Source organism: Carya illinoinensis, chromosome 8, assembly GCF_018687715.1.
Source record: "Carya illinoinensis cultivar Pawnee chromosome 8, C.illinoinensisPawnee_v1, whole genome shotgun sequence".
NCBI classification, from domain to species: Eukaryota; Viridiplantae; Streptophyta; class Magnoliopsida; order Fagales; family Juglandaceae; genus Carya; species Carya illinoinensis.
This window is the reverse complement of record NC_056759.1, coordinates 24686087-24705698: the sequence shown is the minus strand read 5'-3', so window position 1 is coordinate 24705698 and position 19612 is coordinate 24686087. Positions and strand designations below refer to the sequence as shown.

The 19612-nt window shown below is 36.1% G+C and overlaps 1 protein-coding gene across 1 annotated transcript; it reads left to right on the top strand.

The window, feature by feature from the left end:
- The first annotated feature begins 10599 nt into the window (after window positions 1-10599).
- Window positions 10600-12879, top strand: LOC122318366 (putative pentatricopeptide repeat-containing protein At1g12700, mitochondrial). Its single transcript, XM_043135649.1, has one exon. It carries the CDS (start codon window positions 10909-10911, stop codon window positions 12430-12432), a length of 1524 nt encoding a protein of 507 aa, XP_042991583.1. The 5' UTR covers window positions 10600-10908; the 3' UTR covers window positions 12433-12879.
- Window positions 12880-19612: the final 6733 nt, after the last annotated feature.

The window sequence follows — 19612 nt, the reverse complement described above, 5'->3', positions numbered from 1 at the left end:
GTAAATTGACAAAAAACAATGTTTTTTTCCTCCAAGTCCAACTCAAAAAGGTTTGCAAAACTGCTGGTTTTCTCATCCCATCATTTCTCAAAATAACTTCAAGATAGGAAACTAAGATAAACTAAGAACTTTAAGACCATGACTTAAAAATAAACTGTCATGTCATTGAGACCATTTTGCAAAGAATTTGTGGAAGGGCCATTTTAGTAAGTGTACAAGCAAGACTAAAAATAAGCCTCAAAATTGGGGGTAGATTCAAACTGACGTCAATTATAGTGAATTCCAAGGATAGCAACAATTAGAGCACTCCCATAAAGGAGTGCTGAAATTTGTTTCCTCAACTCCTACACGTGATGATACCGTGATGATACATATTCAGGCAAACATCTTTACGATGGATGCATTCCCAATCACAACATAACCCAAGACGAACCCAACTAGTTAAAAATCCGCACTCTATCTAAAGTATGCAACGAGCCTGAAAGGTTCAACACCATCTCAACCAAATAAATAAATGCACCTAAAAATTTGAACCTGACAACATGAACTTAAATGTTCATAACCATAAGTCTAACTAGCGTTTATTCTATTGGATCTAACCTAATATCACCATCAAAGCACAACAAAAACATAACTTGAGGCTTGACTCAGATACAAACTAATCCACCTAATCCTACTTTGAACCTAACCTGATCACAGTCCATGCCATCATATAAAAATATCATTTCCATCGGTCCATTAGGTTTATATCCTTAGAACCAGCAAAATCCTTTCCTAAAGTTTGCACCATCCCTAACCTTAAATCTGTTAAGAATCACTTCCTAAACTCTGTCAACCGTATGACCACAAATTTGATAAGAATTTGAAATCCTACTAATTCACACTAACATTACTAAAGATTCATACCTATCATACTAAAATCTCAAGCAACTTTGCTTAAAATCCTATTATTTCTAGACAAATTTAAAGCCTAACATACTAAGATTAAAGACTAAATCTGGAAGTGTACCTAGGTGGCTTATGGATTTACCTAGAGCCGTAAAAGCTCTTACACCACTTGTGGGATCCTTGATACCCACTTGTGATTTGGTTAAAATTGTGACCTTAGGATGTTGTCAATTTGGGTCATACACCTCTAGCACACTGTGACAGCAAGTGTGTGCATTCATTCAATACAATAGTGTGCAATTAAATTGCAGTGAAAAATTAAAAAGGGTAGTTATCTAGCAATACAAGAAATTACAACTACATTACCAAGCAAACATCCATAAGCCACAAATCTACCAAAGTCTAACATAAATGTATTACAGTCATTTGAATATATTATGCCAAATAACAACACTTAAACTAAAGGGGAATAGGGCCCCAAATCTTCACTCCTCAGGTGGACCCGTACCTTCATACTTGTATCTATCCTCTATATCAAAATCTATTGTTCTGTGGAGCGGAACCTCAAATGGGGACACCATAGTGAAATTTCACAAAATCTCAATAAGTGAAACCAAAACTAACACTCAAAATAGAAGCAGGTGGAAAAATATGAAATTAAACAAAAAATAAGAATTTAAGAGAATCATAACATTTGCAAGATTTCGAACACAAGTATATTCCCAAATCTCACACAAAACACCACGCACCCAAAAATCACATTTTTAATTTTGAAAACATTCATTTGCTTAAGGCAAGCACCATGGTATACCCTATCGACCATCTGCACACAGGCTCCCATCGTCACACTACGGGTAACGATTATATGTGACCAGACATCCTCTAGTCTCCACCAATAGAGAAGCAATGGAGTCGACCTGAGAGCGTTATCATCTCGCTCTAGCCCATTGTCGGCAGGTGAAAACTCAAGAGATTTCACTTAGTTTTATACACTTTTGAGTGACCAAAAGAGTTTCACCAAAATAATGCTTTATCTTGACTTGGGGTCAAGATATGCATAAACTGACAAAAACTATTCTTTTAATGTAAAAAACAACAAATTTTACATATTTCAGCATAAACACAATCAGAGCACAAATATAGAAACTTTTATAACGGGTATCTAATATAATGCAAATATGCAATAGATAATTAGTGAATAACATAGCACAACCTTAATTATTAATTAAAACAAAAATACGTAATTTCACAACAAGTCAATTCTCAACGCTTTCACAAGTTCAAAATTTCTTCTTAGGTTCACAATTTCTTAACCACCAATTATTCCCAATGCTTCACAGACTCACAACCAATATCTGCAATTCATTCTCAATGCTTCTCATCATTTATTTGATTACCATTCACAAACAAACTGCACAAATGATAGATTCACAATTTTCCAATTATGAGTATTTTAAATTTATTTTGATAACCATTTACAGCACATAGGCAAACTTCTAAATGATTAAAGAGTCTCAAACTCAGCGGTTGGTCGTAAGCGCCACCTTTCACAGCAAGGCGGTGGATCTTTGAGAAGTTGTGTGGTGTCTCGGGCAGAGATAGGTGGTGTGTTTGTGTGTTTGTGTGCATGCGTGCATAGTGGTTCTTGGGTTGTGGTTCATATTGGTATTTAAAATAGAGGATATGATGGCAGTGAGGTATACGGTGAGGCATCAATTGAGAATGGTGGTGGGGGTTTCTTGTAACAGAGGTGGTTGCTTGTGGCTGGTGACTAGAAGTTGTGGGTGGCAGCCGAGATATGAGAGAAACAGAGGGAGAGATAGGTGTTGGGGTGTCTTATATGGGTCTCATAGCAGAAAGGGGAATTTGTGAGTGAGCTTCATGGTGGTTGACCTAGGCTTCTTTAGCCATGCATAGTGGAGAAAGAGAGAAAAATCTATAGAGGGGGGTTTTGTGAGTGTCGCCGTAAAGGTGGAGTCGTGAGGAGATGATAGGACATTAGATGGCAAGATAATCTAAGAGAGAAAAGAGAGATATGAGGGATGGAGGTCGAGATAGAGAGGAGACATCCTTGGCTAATGTTGGATGGCTAGGTATGTGGCAGCGTTTAGGGTTTTTGATCCCAAAGAATTTTCAAGTATTCTCGGTGTGTATTTGTGTGTGAAAGAGAGAGAGACATATGGATAAGGAGTCTTCAGGCAACGTAAGATGGTGAAATGTGGAGGCGGCGACTATGACAGTTGGAACAAAGACTAAACAGAGAGTGAAGGAGAGAGAGTGCGAGAGAGGGAGTGAAATTGGAGGGGGTACTCTATGCAAGGATGTCGAGGGCTGGATAGATGGTGCAGAATAAGTGCAAACTTGTAGGAGGCCTCGAGCTGTGTTACAGCTACTCCATAAGATGCAAGCTTGTGGGGAACATCCTAATCTCCAAACTTATGCCATTTTGGTAATCGGTCTTTTTAAGAACAAAAAATTTGTTGAGGCAATGACATTTCGAGAGATGGTGTGATGCCCCTAGATTTTGCTTGGGATCAGACGAACATCTGAAGTGTCGGGACATGCAACACAAGGTTACCTGGCCCCATTCATGACATATAAAATGCATTATTTCTAATATGCATATAGTATTATGCAATATTCGCAGAGGATAATTTTTTTCTTGAGTAATACTATGTACCAAACTTATAATATTCCAAATAGTTAAAACATAATTTATGCATACTTAAAAAAAATAAACATCCACGATTACAATATGGTCTTAGAAGACTGAAATCTCAAAATGTGAGAGACCAGGCTTTATATTTACATTACCAAAATATTATCCAAAAACCTAATTATGGAGGCTGTAAGCTATACCTTGCGTCTGCGGCGTTTAGTTAATCTCCTCCAATCTGTCTATGTCTGCTCCCTGCTCTAATCCTAACACATTGCCTACCATTTGGAGGGAATGGTAGTTGGGACTACCACGGTGAGATTGATTACAAATCTTCCACATAGATTAATGATGCATGTATGGCAGTAAAGGCATGAATGCGCAATCAAAGTCAATAGTAAGCATAACATAACTTGATATAACATGGCATAAAACAATAGGCATAACGTGACTTAACATAACATGGCATGAGCTGACATAATTTGAACTAAAATTGAAATTGAACTTGATTTGACATGGCATGAATGTGAACTTAAAACATAACATGGACTAGCAACATAGCATGAACGTGAACTTGAAACATAACATAGACTTGAAACATAGCATGAATGTAAACTTATATAACATGAACATGAATCTGAGCATAACATGACATAAACGTGAACTTGAAACATAACATGACATGAATGTAAACTTGAACATAACGTAAATATGAACATAGCATAGCATGAACTTGAACTTAATATAATGGCAGTTTATACTCCTTAATTGTAGTATTCGACAGTGCATAGCCTTGACCGTAGTACCAGGTAGCACGTATCATCCTTCTGTAGTACAGCAGATTATACTCCTTTACCATAGTACTCGATAGTACATAGCCTTGACCGTAGTACCAGGCAATGCGTATTATCCTTGATCGTAATACAATTTAATTGATTTATCCATTTGTGGTACGGCATATTATACTCATTCACCTTAATACTTGGTAATGCATAGCCTTGACTGCAATATCAGGCAGCACGTATCATCCTTAACTATAGTACAAATTAACTGCTAACTAAAACTTAACTGTTCGCAAAATACACAACTGTATTTGAGAGAAACGTGATTAGAATATAAAAGGACAGAAGTCCTAACTTGAGAGACATGACTTACTTGAGATAGAAACATTTTGTAATATGACATAATATGTAACAGACAACATTTCATAATATGGCATAACATGTAATAGTGAATATTACTTGACATGACATACATCTAGTAGTGAATATTACGTGACTTGGCATATATGTAACAGATGGTATAACGTAATATGATATATATTTATAACATATAACAATACGTGACCGAATAGATTGTGTAATAGATAAGCATTCATGACAGAATAAATTGTGTGCAATAGATAAACATGTAATGATGTGGTATGACATGACATATATAATAACATACATACATAAATTATAGTTCCCTTACCCATTAAACATACATAATAAACTAATAGAAAGTTAGAAACTAACTTACCTTGATCATCGCGTTTTACAAGAATAAAGCTTGAAACATGAGGAATTGAAAATAGTAATTCTAAAAATTAGAAATTTAAACACTAACAATTAGAAGCATGAAAACAAGCTAACTTAGATTAAAATTATCATTTTACCCTCTACGTGTGGGAAAATAATAATTTTACCCCTAATTTAAAGATTTTACATCCTAATTTTAAAAATTTCCAAAATTTACATTCTATGTAAATTTTTTTCTAAGCTCAAATATCAACTCAAAAAAATTTAAAACAAATTACAACTATAAAAAACACATTGTGGCCAAAACATCCATAGGTCATTTCTCTTGATTTTTGTTGCAATTCCTTCCAATTTCAAAACTCATTCTTAAACCAAAATTTTGCAACAAATATTTTCATATCCTAAGTTTAAAACCATACTTAAAACATCTATTTAGAAAAAGTTAATCATCAACACCAAATGTTTTATCACATAAAAATATCAAAACCTCTGGAGTAAGATTAAGCCACAAAATATTCAAACTTTCTTAAAACAAAAACTGTTTTTCCACTTCCAGTTTTTAAGTTTCTAGATCTAAAGAAATCTATTATCAAAAGCTTTAGTCATGCAATAAAATCTCAATGAAAATTCACAAACACATGCTAACAACACTCCATTAAATTTTTGGACCAAGATATGTCCATTAGCTTGATAAAAAGCTCTAAAACATAACATATTGTCTAGTTTTATGCCCAGAATGACCTTTCTATGGTTAAAAATACTTTTGACAATCAAATGACTACTAAATGAGACTAAGATATCCACGAAAACCACACTCAAAGATGAAAATTTTTTATGAATGAGTCATTGTGCTAAAATATTTACAAAGGATTAAAAGTCTCCATGCAAAAAGACCCACAAATCTACCCGAGAGAGCTCTTTGGGGGTTCTCTCTAAGAACGGGGTGAAGAAATGATGAAAGTGAGTGGAATGTGTCTTGCATGACTTTAAACTTCCGGAAGGGGGAGGTATGGGCTTGAATGACTCTCGATTGGAATTGGCTATGTGACATAAAGTGGAGAATAGTGAGGGGGCAAGGAGTGGCTCCTGCAGCTGTGAGGTATGGAGAGTGGTGAGGTGTATTTCTCCTTCACATCAAAACATTATTGGGTGCAGCCATGGGCAATGGATGGCCTACCATGTGGGGGAGGAAACTTTTTCAAGAAACTTTGCCAAGGTGGCCAAATTCATGGGTCTTGGTGGGCCTCAACCAAGTGGGCTTCAATTTGGGGTTTAAATGGGGTTTGGTTAAAGTTTGGGATGCTATCAAACCCAAATCCAAATTTTTTTGGCCCAATCAAATTTTCAAGATTTAAAAGATTGGATAATGAGGTCATAACAAGAATTTGATGAATTAATAGCATGTGGAAGTGATTTAATCAAGTGATTAAATACAATGTTAGAAATTAGATCTAAAAGGGTTTGGAGGCCAATTTTAGGGTTTGGGAAAACCGTTTAGGATTTTGGTTTCAACCAAGTTTTTGGGAGTTTCAATTGGATTCCAACCATTTAGGGTTTCACTAGAGTTGAAACCCTATTTGATTTGGCTCAATTTGGTTGATTAGGTGAAATATTAGGGTTTTGCTTAGGTGGCATGATTTCACACCTTAATTTCCTTCACAAATCCATTTAATGGTTCCTCATGGTGCCACGTGTCTAATACTATTCACTATGTGTGGCTAAGATTATGCCAAATGTCAAATAAAAATTCTCTAACCTAATTTGGACATTCCACATAGTGATTTTGAAACCATTGCACTGGGGCTCTTATTGAGTTTACTATTCACTCCAAAAAATGCATAATAAACTTAATGCTAAAAAAATTCTAAATATTCATATTAACCTACAATGAAAATCATTTATCGAAATTCTACCCCGAACTGCCTTAAAAAAAGAAAAATGCTTTTTCGAATAAGCGTATTGTCCGAAAACTAAGTCAATTGGAATAGACCATAATGTATTTTGACACTTCTAAATACCTCAAATAAATAAAATCACACATTCAGCACCATGGTGAGTGATAACACTAATTATGCCAATAGACTTAAATCTGTACGATTGGTCGATTCGTGAAAATTTTTGGAATTTTCATGAGATTCCTAAAGTTTATAGAGATTCTAGCATTGAATTTATAGCAGGTTGTTACAGCTGGAAGGCAAAATGTTGGACCTCAATATCGAGAGTTACACCGACTTGATTGATGCTACGTGTGATGCGGGGAAACTTCTGACAGCAAAAAATCTCTTTTATAGTCTTTCTACTGAAGAGTTGCAACCTAATATTTACTCTGACGCCCTCAAATCCCCACGCACGGACATGGAAAAATCGAGACGTCCGGATGATGACATCATGGGTCACACCCTATCGACGTGTGTCAAATGTGTGTATAAGCAACAAATTTGCAAGAAGAAACACGTAGCGGATAGCAAATTCATATAACTAAGTACTAGAATTTTTCTTGATTAAATACAAAACTGTTCAAAACATACATAATAAAATATTACATAACACAAATATAGTTTCAAAGCCGAATACAAAGCATAACCCAACTCAGAACTCTGGCGGAGCCACATCCTCGGGCTCAGCCTCCTCCTCCTCCTCGAACTCTGCACCAAAATCTACAGAACCAAAAATGGTGTCGCAGGTAAGTAAAATGCAAACACCACTAGATAAAAACATATAAAACTCAAACAATATGTATGAAAGAAAAACCAATGCACATGTCCCGTAAAACCATATTTTTCCCTACACGCCAAAAACCCATTTGGCCCAAAAACATATCGCTTAAAACCAATCCTCGCCATTATCGTAGATAATGGCCCAAACCATAATTTTCCCAGAAAATGGATCAAAAACCTCAAAACCAAACCTCGCCATTTTCCCAGAAAATGGCCCACATCCGAAAACCATAAAAACGATCCAATTATGCATGCACCATGATCTCCCCTAGGGATCATCCACACACCCTGGCTTTGTGCCACACCGCAGGTAACGACTATGAGTGTGACACCTAAACGAGCGATGCCCAGACTCGCGCTCAGCGTGTACTTGGCCAGGCCATCCTCTAGTCCCCGCCACTCTAAGGACCAAGGAGTCGACACGACAGCGTTACAGTATCGTGCAATCCGGTCGTCGCCCTGCGACAACCCAGGGGATGTCACTCAGTATTATCCACTCCAGAGTGACCAGAGGAGCTCCACCGAGATAATAACCCATCCCGGTTTGGGCTCGTGAAACACACGCACCCGAAAACCATTTACGCCAACAAAACATGATTTTCTCACTTAAAATAAAATGCACATGTATGTAATATGTAACGCACGCCTCATGGCACAAATAACCAAGCAATCACAAACAACCAAAACCACGCACTCCGTCCTCAATCCATCCGACCCCCGAACTCCTCGGACTCAGTCCGGAATCAACCAACCAACTAGATAAATATTTATTATAAGAGCAAAATATATTTAAATCTAAAAGTAGAATTTGCAAGATACTTACAGCGCTATATGGTATTTTTTGAAAGCTCGCGGTGTTGCAAACGATGGAGGAAAAGCAACGTAACAGTGTAATTTACACTGTTGCCGTGGGTAATAAATTACCCACTTTCGGAGACAAACCAAGGCACGAAATTGATAGGGAATGGTCTTGAGATGTTTATGAAGCTAAAGGAAACGAGTTTTGGCCGTGGGTGGCGGTGAAAATGGCGGAGGAAGGGGAAAAAGCTCAAATCGGAGTTGAGCTTGTGGGAGCTGCTCCAGCAACGGATCGAGGCCGGAAATGGGTGGTTTAGGTCGGCAAGAGGTGGGAGAAGAAGCTGTGAAGAGATGGTGGCCGGAGGTGGTGCGACGGCGCTGGAAATGGTGAAAAACCGTTGGGCTTGGAGGAGCTCGTAGTGGCTAATGGTGGCTCGGATGGAGGTGAAACTTGGTGGGGATGTTCACCAGTGAGAGGGGAAGAAAACTGAGTGGGTGGTGTAGGCCACGCCACTGGCGAGCGGCGGTTCTGGGTTGCGAAAGCAATCGGCCACAGGGGAGAAAAACAGGGCAGGTGCCATGACTTCCAGGGGCTCGTGGCGGCTAACGGCTGGTCCGATGACTCTGAAAATTGGTGAGGATGATCTCTGGTGGGAGAGGAAGGGAATGGTGGGGGTGGTGCACTACATGGCGGTCGGACGGCGGCGCACCAGACGGTCAAAGGGGTGGCGACGGTAAGGAGAAAAGAGAGGGAGCAGCGCGTGGGAGAGAGAAAACGGGGAGGAAAGAAGAAGAAAAAGAAAGAAAAGAAGGAAAAGAAGAAAAAGAAAAGGGAAAAAGAAAAAGAGAAAAGAAAAGAAATGAGATCCAATCCTCACTCTGGAAACCAAAAACAGATCCGCCGAAAATGATTTTAAAAACCGTAAAACGATTAAATAAATTAAACACAACATCAAATAAATTAAAAACCAATTAAAATACATTAATTTAAAATAAATAACCAATATATTAATTAAATTAAAAACAACCATTCAGTGAAAATACACGCAAAAGCGGGTCATCACATTTACACTTACAATATAATGATGAAAGGACTATGCAAAGAGAGACTAATCAATTAAGCCAACCTAATATTTACACTTACAATATAATGATGAAAGGACTATGCAAAGAGGGACTAATCAATTAAGCCAGTGAGTTGCTCAAGAAAATGGATGGGAATGGTTGTTCCCCTACCAATGTCACTTATAAAAGAATTATCCAAATATTACTTCAACATGATGAGACATCAAGGGCAGTAGAATTTATTGAAATAATGGTTGGCAAGGGTTTCTCTGCATATGCAACAACTGTGACTATGGTGGTTGATTTATTGTCTGCTAATAAAGCTGATAAGATGATTTAAGAGTGGTTTCATAAGATTTTGTGAAAAGGCTTTCTTGGTTTTCAATACCATGAACAACTTTGTACTTTAATGCTTCATAAGCTGATTATAGGGAATGTTCATCTACTTCAAGTCAATTTTAAATGTCTCATTTTTCTTCAAAAGATTGATCAGTTCTTTGGGTTTATTATCTTTCATTGCAAAGTTTTACTAGCTAAAAGTAGTTGTTTTTTCTTTTATACAAGAGGGGTGTGGAATTTCGAATACAAGTTTTTCAATTAGAAAATCAAGCTGTATCCTATCAGGTCATCGTACTTTTGGCTAAAAGTAATTGCTTTGTGTCATATTAATGTGTCAATATGCTCATTTTGGGAGTAAACTTTGCATTTGATATTTACAATCATATTGCCCTTACTATCAATATGGTTTCAGCAGCCAAACCCACTTGGTCGTCCAACGGCCGTTTTGATAAAAAAGGGCAATCAAGTGGTGGTTGACACCTCGATCAGCAGGGGATGGTTGAATTCGATCAACCTCCTCCCAATGATTTGTCATATTTTTTTTTTAAAATAAATTTGAATTGAAAATAATTAGAATATCAGTACTCGCAAAACAAACCACAAATATGATTATTCGCACACCCTGCACTCGATGATTTAAGGCTATAATCGTCACAAAAAACACAGCAGAAAAAGGAACAAAATAGAAAAGCAAATTATAGGACATAGGCCTCGTGTATCTAATTCAGTAATTTGTCCTTCGAAATTTTATTGATGTTCTAACATTATCACTTTGAGTTTGATTCTGGAAAGGTGTCCTCGTCCAAACTCAACAATTGTGAAAATGGGAAGGAGAGCCGGAGACGATAAAGATGATTAATAGAGCTTCTGCCTATGCTTATTTCATCGGAGCTGTTTATACTTTTCGTTCTTCTGAAAATATTCAATGGGTACCGCTCCTAAACCAGTGTCTCTTCTTTTCTTCTTTTCGAATCAGTTAATTATTTATTATCGTCGCGTATGGAATCTTCCGCCCCTTTCTCCAAACATCTACTGTTTTCGTAGTCTTACTACCAACTCTACCACAAGCGCTCGAAATTATGAGGAAAGCCCCAAGAAATTCTTGAAATATGTAATAGATCAATGCAAAACTGGGAGGTTCAGGAATCTTGGTGAGGCCATGGGCTTGTTTGATCGAATGGCCCACATGCACCCTTTGCCTTCCATTGTGGCTTTTAATCAATTGCTGACTGCAATTGCAAGAATGAAGCATCACTCAACCGTGATCTCTCTAGTGAAACAAATGGAATCATCGTTAGGAATTGCTCCCAATATTTATACTCTTTGTATTTTGATTAATTGCTTCTGCCATTTGAACCGTGTGGATTTGGGGTTCTCTGTCTTGGCAAGAATTTTGAAACTTGGTTTTCAACATGAGTCTACGGTTCTAAACACTTTAGTCAAGGGGCTCTGTCTCCGAGGAAAAATTGCTGAAGCGGTTAATTTGGTTGATGAAATGAGGGAGAAAGGATATAAACCTGATGAAATTACCTACGGAACTATAATTAATGCTATGTGTAAGGTAGGTGAAACTGGTCTGGCCATTGACTCAGTTAAGAAAATGGAAGATGCAAATTTTGTTGTTGGTACACCATCGTATAATACAATCATTGACAGTTTAGGCAAGCAAGGGAAGATGGGGGAGGCAAGAGAAGTTTTTGACGTGATGATTGAGAAAGGCATAGAGCCTGACATATTCACACACAATTCTTTGATTGATGGTTATTGCAGAAGTAAGAGAATTGATGAGGCAATGAATCTCTTTCTTGAAATGCCTAGCAAGAGAATGATTCCAGATGTTGTCACATACAACACTCTTATAGATACGTTTTTCCGAGTGGGGAGGCCTCTGGCTGCGTTAGAGCTACTCCATAAGATGCAAGCTTGTGGGCAACATCCTGATCTCCGAACTTATTCCATTTCGGCAAGTGGTCTTATTAGGAACAATCAGGTGGCTGAGGCAATGACATTGCTTCAAGAGATGGAAGACAAAAAGTTGTACTTTAATATCGCGAATTACACCGTCTTGATTGATGCTATGTGTGCTGTGGGGAAGCTTCTGACTGCAAAAGAGCTCTTTTATAGTCTTTCTACCAAAGGTTTGCAACCTAATATTTACACTTACAATGCAATGATCAAAGGACTATGCAAAGGGGGACTAATAAATGAAGCCTTTAAGCTGCTTGAGAAAATGGATGGGAGTGGTTGTTCACCTGACGGTATCACTTATAACATAATTATCCGAGGATTACTGAAACATGATGAGACATCTAGGGCAGTAGAATGTATTGAAATAATGGTTGACAAGGGTTTCTCTGCAGATGAAACAACTGCGACCGTGGTGGTTTATTTATTGTCAGCTAATAAAGTTGATAAGTCGATTCAAGAGTGGTTTCAGAAGCTTTTGTGAAAGCCTTTCTTGGTTTTCAACACCATGAACAACTTTGCACTTTAAAACTTTATAAGCTGATCTCTACGGAATGTTCATCTACTTCAAGTCAATTTTAAATCTTTCATTTTTCTGAGAGAGATTGATCTGTCCTCTGGCTTTATTATCTTTCATTGTAAAGTTTGGCTGACGAAAAGTAGTTGCAACGTAAAGTACACTCCGGGATTTTGGGGTTTGAATCTCCATTGTTTCCTCAAGTTAATGTTTTTAGTTGTGCCCTGATGATGATGTATGTAAGTAGCATGTTAAAAATGCTATTTCGTAGAAATATTTATTATACTGAAGAGTTTCTGTGCATTAACCTCAATGATAAGGAGTTAACCTTACTCATGTTTTAAAGTAGGGTGTGCTTGTATCGTAAACTTCCTGTAACTATTTGTATATTGGAATGGAAACCAGTTAAAACTAGTGTATGTTGAATAGATTATTAACTTAAGGAAGTTGCTGATGATGAGATCTGATCTTATTTGTTCGTGGGCTAGAATGTAAGCCTTGTGGTTGCAGTTGAGCACAAATGTAGCCTCATGGAGTGGTGATCATGAAATCCACTATTTTATGAACATCAGCGATGCTCACTTTTATAATTTATTTCAAAAATAAGATATTGGAAAAATATTTTGGTTACATATTGTATTTGTGCAGAACAAGTTAGACCACTGCACAATCAGATGGACAATCCAGCTGTAAACTGTTTTTGTTACTATCTATTTCAAACCTACTTATTGGCTTTGGTCATACCCCAGCTTGACTTTTCTTGCACGGTCTAACCCTCACAATTTCTGATTGCTAGCCTGTTTACACTTAATGCTCTTGTTGAGTGTCACTAATGATGCTTGAATACTGATTTATCTGATTGTCCATAGGCTAGCATTTCCCAGAAGAATGCAACAGAGCCATTTAACCCTTTATCACACAGCCAATTGAATTGAGAGTGTAATAAATAGAAGTTAGTCTGGTACTTATGATTGTTCCATGCCTCCATCCCCCCAATTAATTGGAGCTCCATGTCTACAGCATAGTTCTGGTACTTTTGTGTACTTGTAGGGTGCTAGATTTTGAAGATTTGTTATTGAAGATGCTGAAATGCTGTTATAGAGCAACTTGATGCTGTTTCCCTCTGCCATGTGTTTCAAATGTATTTTGTAATATTTGTTTCAATTTACTTTCAGTTTAGCTGAGTTTTGAGCACAGGAAGTGTCAAGCCATTCACCTCTGGTGGGCAATGCTGGGTGTGCTACCAGATTAGATAATATTACTCAGTAGAGGTTTTTATTGAGTAATCACTTTATTCCTAAGCACCAAGTATATTTGCTGTGAGTCATACTTTTTCTTGTACAAGCTAATTAGCTTTTCTCCTTCCTTGCTTCTGCTCCATTACTTTTTCTATAACAAGAGCTTGGGTTAATGGGGTTTTTTATTTGGTGTCTACTTGTAACATCTGATTGTATTAGCCCTATAAAGAATACTCCTGCTATTGCTAATAATGCTACTAATAACATTGAAAAGGTGAATATGCAAACAATTTTCATGAATTTTGTGTATCTGTAAACTAATGCTATGAGTTTTGACTGGCATTCACTGCATTGAGTTTGGACATTTGGAAAATTTTAGTGGATACGTTGGAATGAAGCACAAATCAGGTCCGATTATTTGAAGTTGAATTGTAAAATTGTTTTATACCCTTTATGCTCTGATTGTTGTTTGTAATAAAATGATCTCTGAACTTAATGCCATCATTTCAAGTTATTATGAGCAAAAGGGTTTGTTACTGTTATTACCTGCCAAATTGGCATATCATGCAGTTGGTTCCATTGATGTTTACATTTGACAATTACACACCTTCCACAGTATATCCGAGAGGAGGGAAATGAAGATGTTTGTAAGCGGTAAATGTTGGGTTGGTTGCATCCTTCTACTGAGCTTGCAGCATTGTGAGGTTTTAAAGCTCTAAAAGGTATTGATCTTTTTTAATTAAGCAGGATCTTGTATTTGTGTTCTGAATTTGCCACTGCATTTGAATCTCACGTATCGTTTCATATCAGGTATAAACTCTTTAGCATTTTACACAAAATTGATGAGAATTCCTATCTGTATATCTCACTCTTTATATGTTTCCATACAAAATCTATGCGTTTTCTGCAGTAATTTTTCAGGTTCAAGTCTTAGTATATTTCAGATAAATAATTTGAATTCTCACACATTAGCTTTGAGAATTGTAATTGTTATATTTTGCTGTTGTTTTTTCTTCGTAATTTTGGAGTTTGTTTCTCATTTGTATAAATAAAGCTATTCAGAATGCCTTTCACAAACCTTGATATTGTCTATATAAGTCTTGATATATAATATATATATATATTTTGATCCCGTGCATTTTCTGAATGATAGCGTGTTTGCATATGATTTTAACTTACGGAATTATCTTGTTGAACAATTGATAGGATCATTGCTGGAAACTATAAACCAAGGATACCTATTTTGTTTTTAGCATGCCCACTAACGTTTGTCATTTATTTATATATTAGAAGCTGGTTTGCACTTTTCTGGTTTTGTGACCATTTTAGTATATATTGGCTAGTGAGGCTTGTGTTGAAATTTCATTTATGCTAGTACTTTGAGGGGGCCTAACAACTTATAGTGTGTTTGCTCAAAAAATTTTTATTTTTTATTTTATTATTTTTTATTTTTTTCTTCTTCTGAGGAGATAAAGAACTAATAGAATATGCTTGGTAATTTTTGTTAGCTCAACTTATAGAGTGTATGCTCAACTTATAGAGTGCATGCTAAAATTTGCTTGTACGGGGTAATGTTTTATAAGTGGATGAGTCATAGTCCTTTTTACTCTGTTAGAGCATTAGTAATTTAGTGGTAAACTAGCCAAATTCACATCCTCGCCAGAATTTAACATGTTTCCTAGTACCAAATAATGAGCTAGCTAAATCACAGTAAACTTAATCCATGCTTTGTCTCCTCCCAAAAAATTTTGCAAGCAAAAATCGGTGCCATTTGTTCTTTCCTTGTGTTTATTCTACACTGTTTTTTATGTTTTTGCTCTTCATCCCCTTTCCCTCAGGCTGGTCCTTTGAAAGTTCTGGTTTCTGAAAAAGAAAGAACTGATGCTTGTGAACAAAACATTGAAACAAAAAGGAGACCAATCTAGATGATTTCTTGGCTCCTAATCTAGTTCTAACTTATCCAAAAAAGAGTCGGTTACCAATTATCACGAATTTGACAGCAAAAAGGTCAACGGGCTTTGGCTAAAACATACTAAGCTTATTCGGCTAAAACATACTAAGCTTATCCATCCATATATGTGCCTAATGGGTCAAACCATCTCCATTTTGAATTTATGTCCATAATTTTATATCCAATCATATCTCATCAGTACTAGTTGTAAGTCCACGTGATGTGCAGAAATAGTTATTACTTTTTGATTGAGCACCTTAATATGTTCTTACTATTTAATAGTTGTAAACCCATGCTTATATTAAATAGTTGTCTCTAGGTACTTGAACACATGCTTATATTTAATAGCCTAATAAACCCAGGGAAAGTGTTATCCCCTAAAAACTGAGAGAGTTTATACACACACACACACACACACACACACACACACACACACACACATATGTATATATATGCAAAAGTACTATATTTATATTATGAAATATGAGTACAAAGTTGGGGTCTTTTCCACTATGAAAAGGGGGAAAGAAAGAGACTGACAAATGAAATGGAGTGCTTCCTATCAAAAGAGAGGATGAAGCCCTTTTTGCCAGATCATGGTTGGAAATATTTGCCAAAGATTATGATCTTGATTTCTTATAAGAGCTTTTTGAACTGTCTCAGAGTCACCTTCCAGAATGATTTTGTGCAGGTTGAGCTGATCAGTGTTTTGGGCTGACATAAGAGCAGCAAGGGCTTTGCATGTAGCTAGGTGGGGCTGAGGCATCTTCTTGTCCAAGAATGGAGGGTGCTTCCTAGTAATCCCGACAGATGGCTGCAATGATAGAGAAATCTTCCCTGATGGCAACATCATAATTGATTTTCAGTGTTCTCTTGTTAGGGGGAGTCCATGATGTTCTTTGATGAGAGTTGATTGTGCCATTCCATGATTGTTTGTGTTCCACATCGAGGCAGCTAATCTATGATGATGTTTTAACTGGTTCTGGTTTTTCATCTTCATGACCCATTTTGTTTCTAGCCATTTATATCATATCAAGGGTGCTAATCTGGTGAAGTGGGTGGCTTAAGAGGTAGGGATCTGTAGGTGGGATTGTGGTTTAAGGATGACTTGAATCTAATTGGTTATGCTCATGTGGGAGAGGGTAAGGAGATATCGAGGGGTCATGGGCTTTCTCTCCAAATGGTCGGAGCAAGTGAGCAAGCTCAAAATAGATGCTTAAGGGTCATTCTCTCATATGGTTGCAAATTGGGCATTGGAGGATTTTGGAGTCGATATGATTGGGGTAGCAGAAGAGGTTTGTTTTGGTTGGGAGGACATTCCAAATGACTTTCCAGAGATATAGTTAAAGTCACTCTTTGATTTTGGTGTTCCATGGATGCTTCCATTCCACAGGTAATATAAGTAACAGGCCTTGAGTGGTGAGATTTAACAAAATTAGATTTTGTTTAGGGGAGGTGGCTGGGAGATGGTGTACTGCTGGAGGTGGCTAGGAGTTGCAATTACTTGATTCAATCTCTCTTTAATGTTTTGTTTCCTAGTTAGACCACTGGACCAAGTATTTACAAATTGATGGATACACTCCTTGAAATTTACATAAAAGTTTCAAACTTTTTCTCTTTGTTTTTGTTCTCATGGTCGTTGTTAAGGCCTGTTTAGTAAGGACATAAGGGAGAATGAGTCATTTTCAATTCGTGGTGATAATTTGGGACTCGATCGATTTGAGTTTGGGTGCTGATGGCAGTCCGGAGTGACAAGACAGTGCCCATATGGACATCAGTTGCAGCGAATAGAAGATAAGCATAAATAGAGAAGAAGATGCACATATTTATGTGATTCAGCACTAGACTTATGTCTATAGGTCAGTTAGGATGCAGATCCACTATAAATAAGAGTATTTTATAGTCTTTCGTGGCTTCTCTTAACTCACTCTACAAATGTTGCAGTTGTGATTTATTGTCTTTAGATTGAAGAAACTCTCCCTTTCTCGGTTGCCCAAGATTCATGCAGGAGAAGCTCCTAAGTCCCTCGGGTCCTCTCTCTTCTTGTCTCTTTATTTTTCTTTTTCCTTTACGTTATGTCACCCTCCACGCCCTTTATGTCCCATCCCCTTAAAGCATTCATATCTAGTGCCCCAAAGCATCGCTTTTCCTATAATTTGAGGTTTATTTTATGGTTTTGATCAAAATGACCCTTACATCTAAATCTTTGTTTTAGGGAAAAGGTTTAGGGAATGAATAGTGGTTCCCCAAATATAGGGAATCATTGTTCATCCCCTAAACCATTTTGTATCAATATTTTATTCTAAATAAAATAAATTCTTCTTCCAATCATCTATACTTTCTCTTATACTTATATTAGTTATAGTTTTAAATAATAATTTTAAAAATAATTTAATTAATTATGAAAATATAAAAAATTTATTTTAAAAATATTATCATATTCACAAAAAATAATTTAAATTTTTTGTTTAAAATATTCACTAGAGTAATAGTTCAAAACATAAGAAAACATATTGAGTAGTTAAGTTTGTAAATGGAAGTGAGAGAAAAAAAGTAATAAAGAAATAATAGAGAAATAATATTTTCATAGAATAGAGAAAATATAGGAAATGAGATGTAGAAGGTTTTTGAAAGATGAATAAAATCTTGAAAAAAAATATATTAACTAAATTATAAGGAATTTTATGGGAAATAGGATGGAAATACTCTTACACCCCATCACATCCCCATTTGGTCCCCCTTATCTCTCTCTCTCTCTCTCTCTCTCTCTCTCCCTCCATTACTTTCTAGAGTTTTGCTACATATAAGCACAGTCGCACACTAATCTGTATATCAATACTGATTTATTCATACTTAAAATTTAAATTAACACTGTTTTTAATAAAATCTACTTTTTGACCAATCACATCATATTGGTGTATAGATTAATACACAATTGTGCTTGCAACTATATTTTTCCTACTTTCTAACATGAGGACTTCAAAAATGTGCTAGTGTTTTGTGAGGACACTTTTACCCTTCTTTTCAGTTGTCATGTGATTTTTAAATCTTTTTATTCTACAAAAAAACTTTATGTAAAAATGTGTTAAATTTTACATTCCACGAACGTTTGGGTTTGGATAATCTGATACGAGTGCTCAAAAGCAAGCATTTGCTTTTGAAAAAACTTCAGGAAATAAAACCCAACCACAAGCTTATGAACTTAAACAGGTGCAAAACTAATCACCCAGTATAATAAATAAAATTCTTGATTTTTTATAAGTTGTTTTAACTTCTTGAGTGTTTTTCAAGGTTGGGGGAAAATATGCATAATCACCTTAAACTACTACAGTATCTATTGTATTCATCTCCTAAACTATCAAAAACTTGTAATGCACTCCATTCTCCCTTTGGAATAGTCCAAATTAGCCCTAACAACTTAAAGAGACAATATAATAATATAAAATATAAAATAATAAAAAGAAGTAACGAACTCGGAAGAAAAAATAATAATTTTTTTTATATTTTTGAGCTTCATCTCTCTCTCTCTCTCTCTCTCTCTCTCTCTCTCTCATCACATGGTTTCTCTTTCATCTCTCTCTGTCTCAGTGCTCCACCTCCAAGCTCATTCACAAATTCATCTTAACTGTCATCTCTGTTGACATCCAGCTCCAAGTCCCAATCGTAGTTGATTTAGCTCTCTCTTGGTGAGCTTAGTTTTTATGTTTATAATTTTTTTTGAACTTCCCAATTTATTTCCTAAAACATCCCTTTAGGTGACTTCTATATTTATAAGTCTAGTGCTCATTTTATGTGAGTTTTAAACTTTTTTTTTTTTTTAAATATATAGCTTATAAAGGAAATAAATATAGAGTTGAATTATATTATTTAGTAATATATATATATATATATATATTTAAATATGAAATGAACAGTAAGTACAAATTTTGTTTTGAATCCTTTTAAAAGAATATTTTTT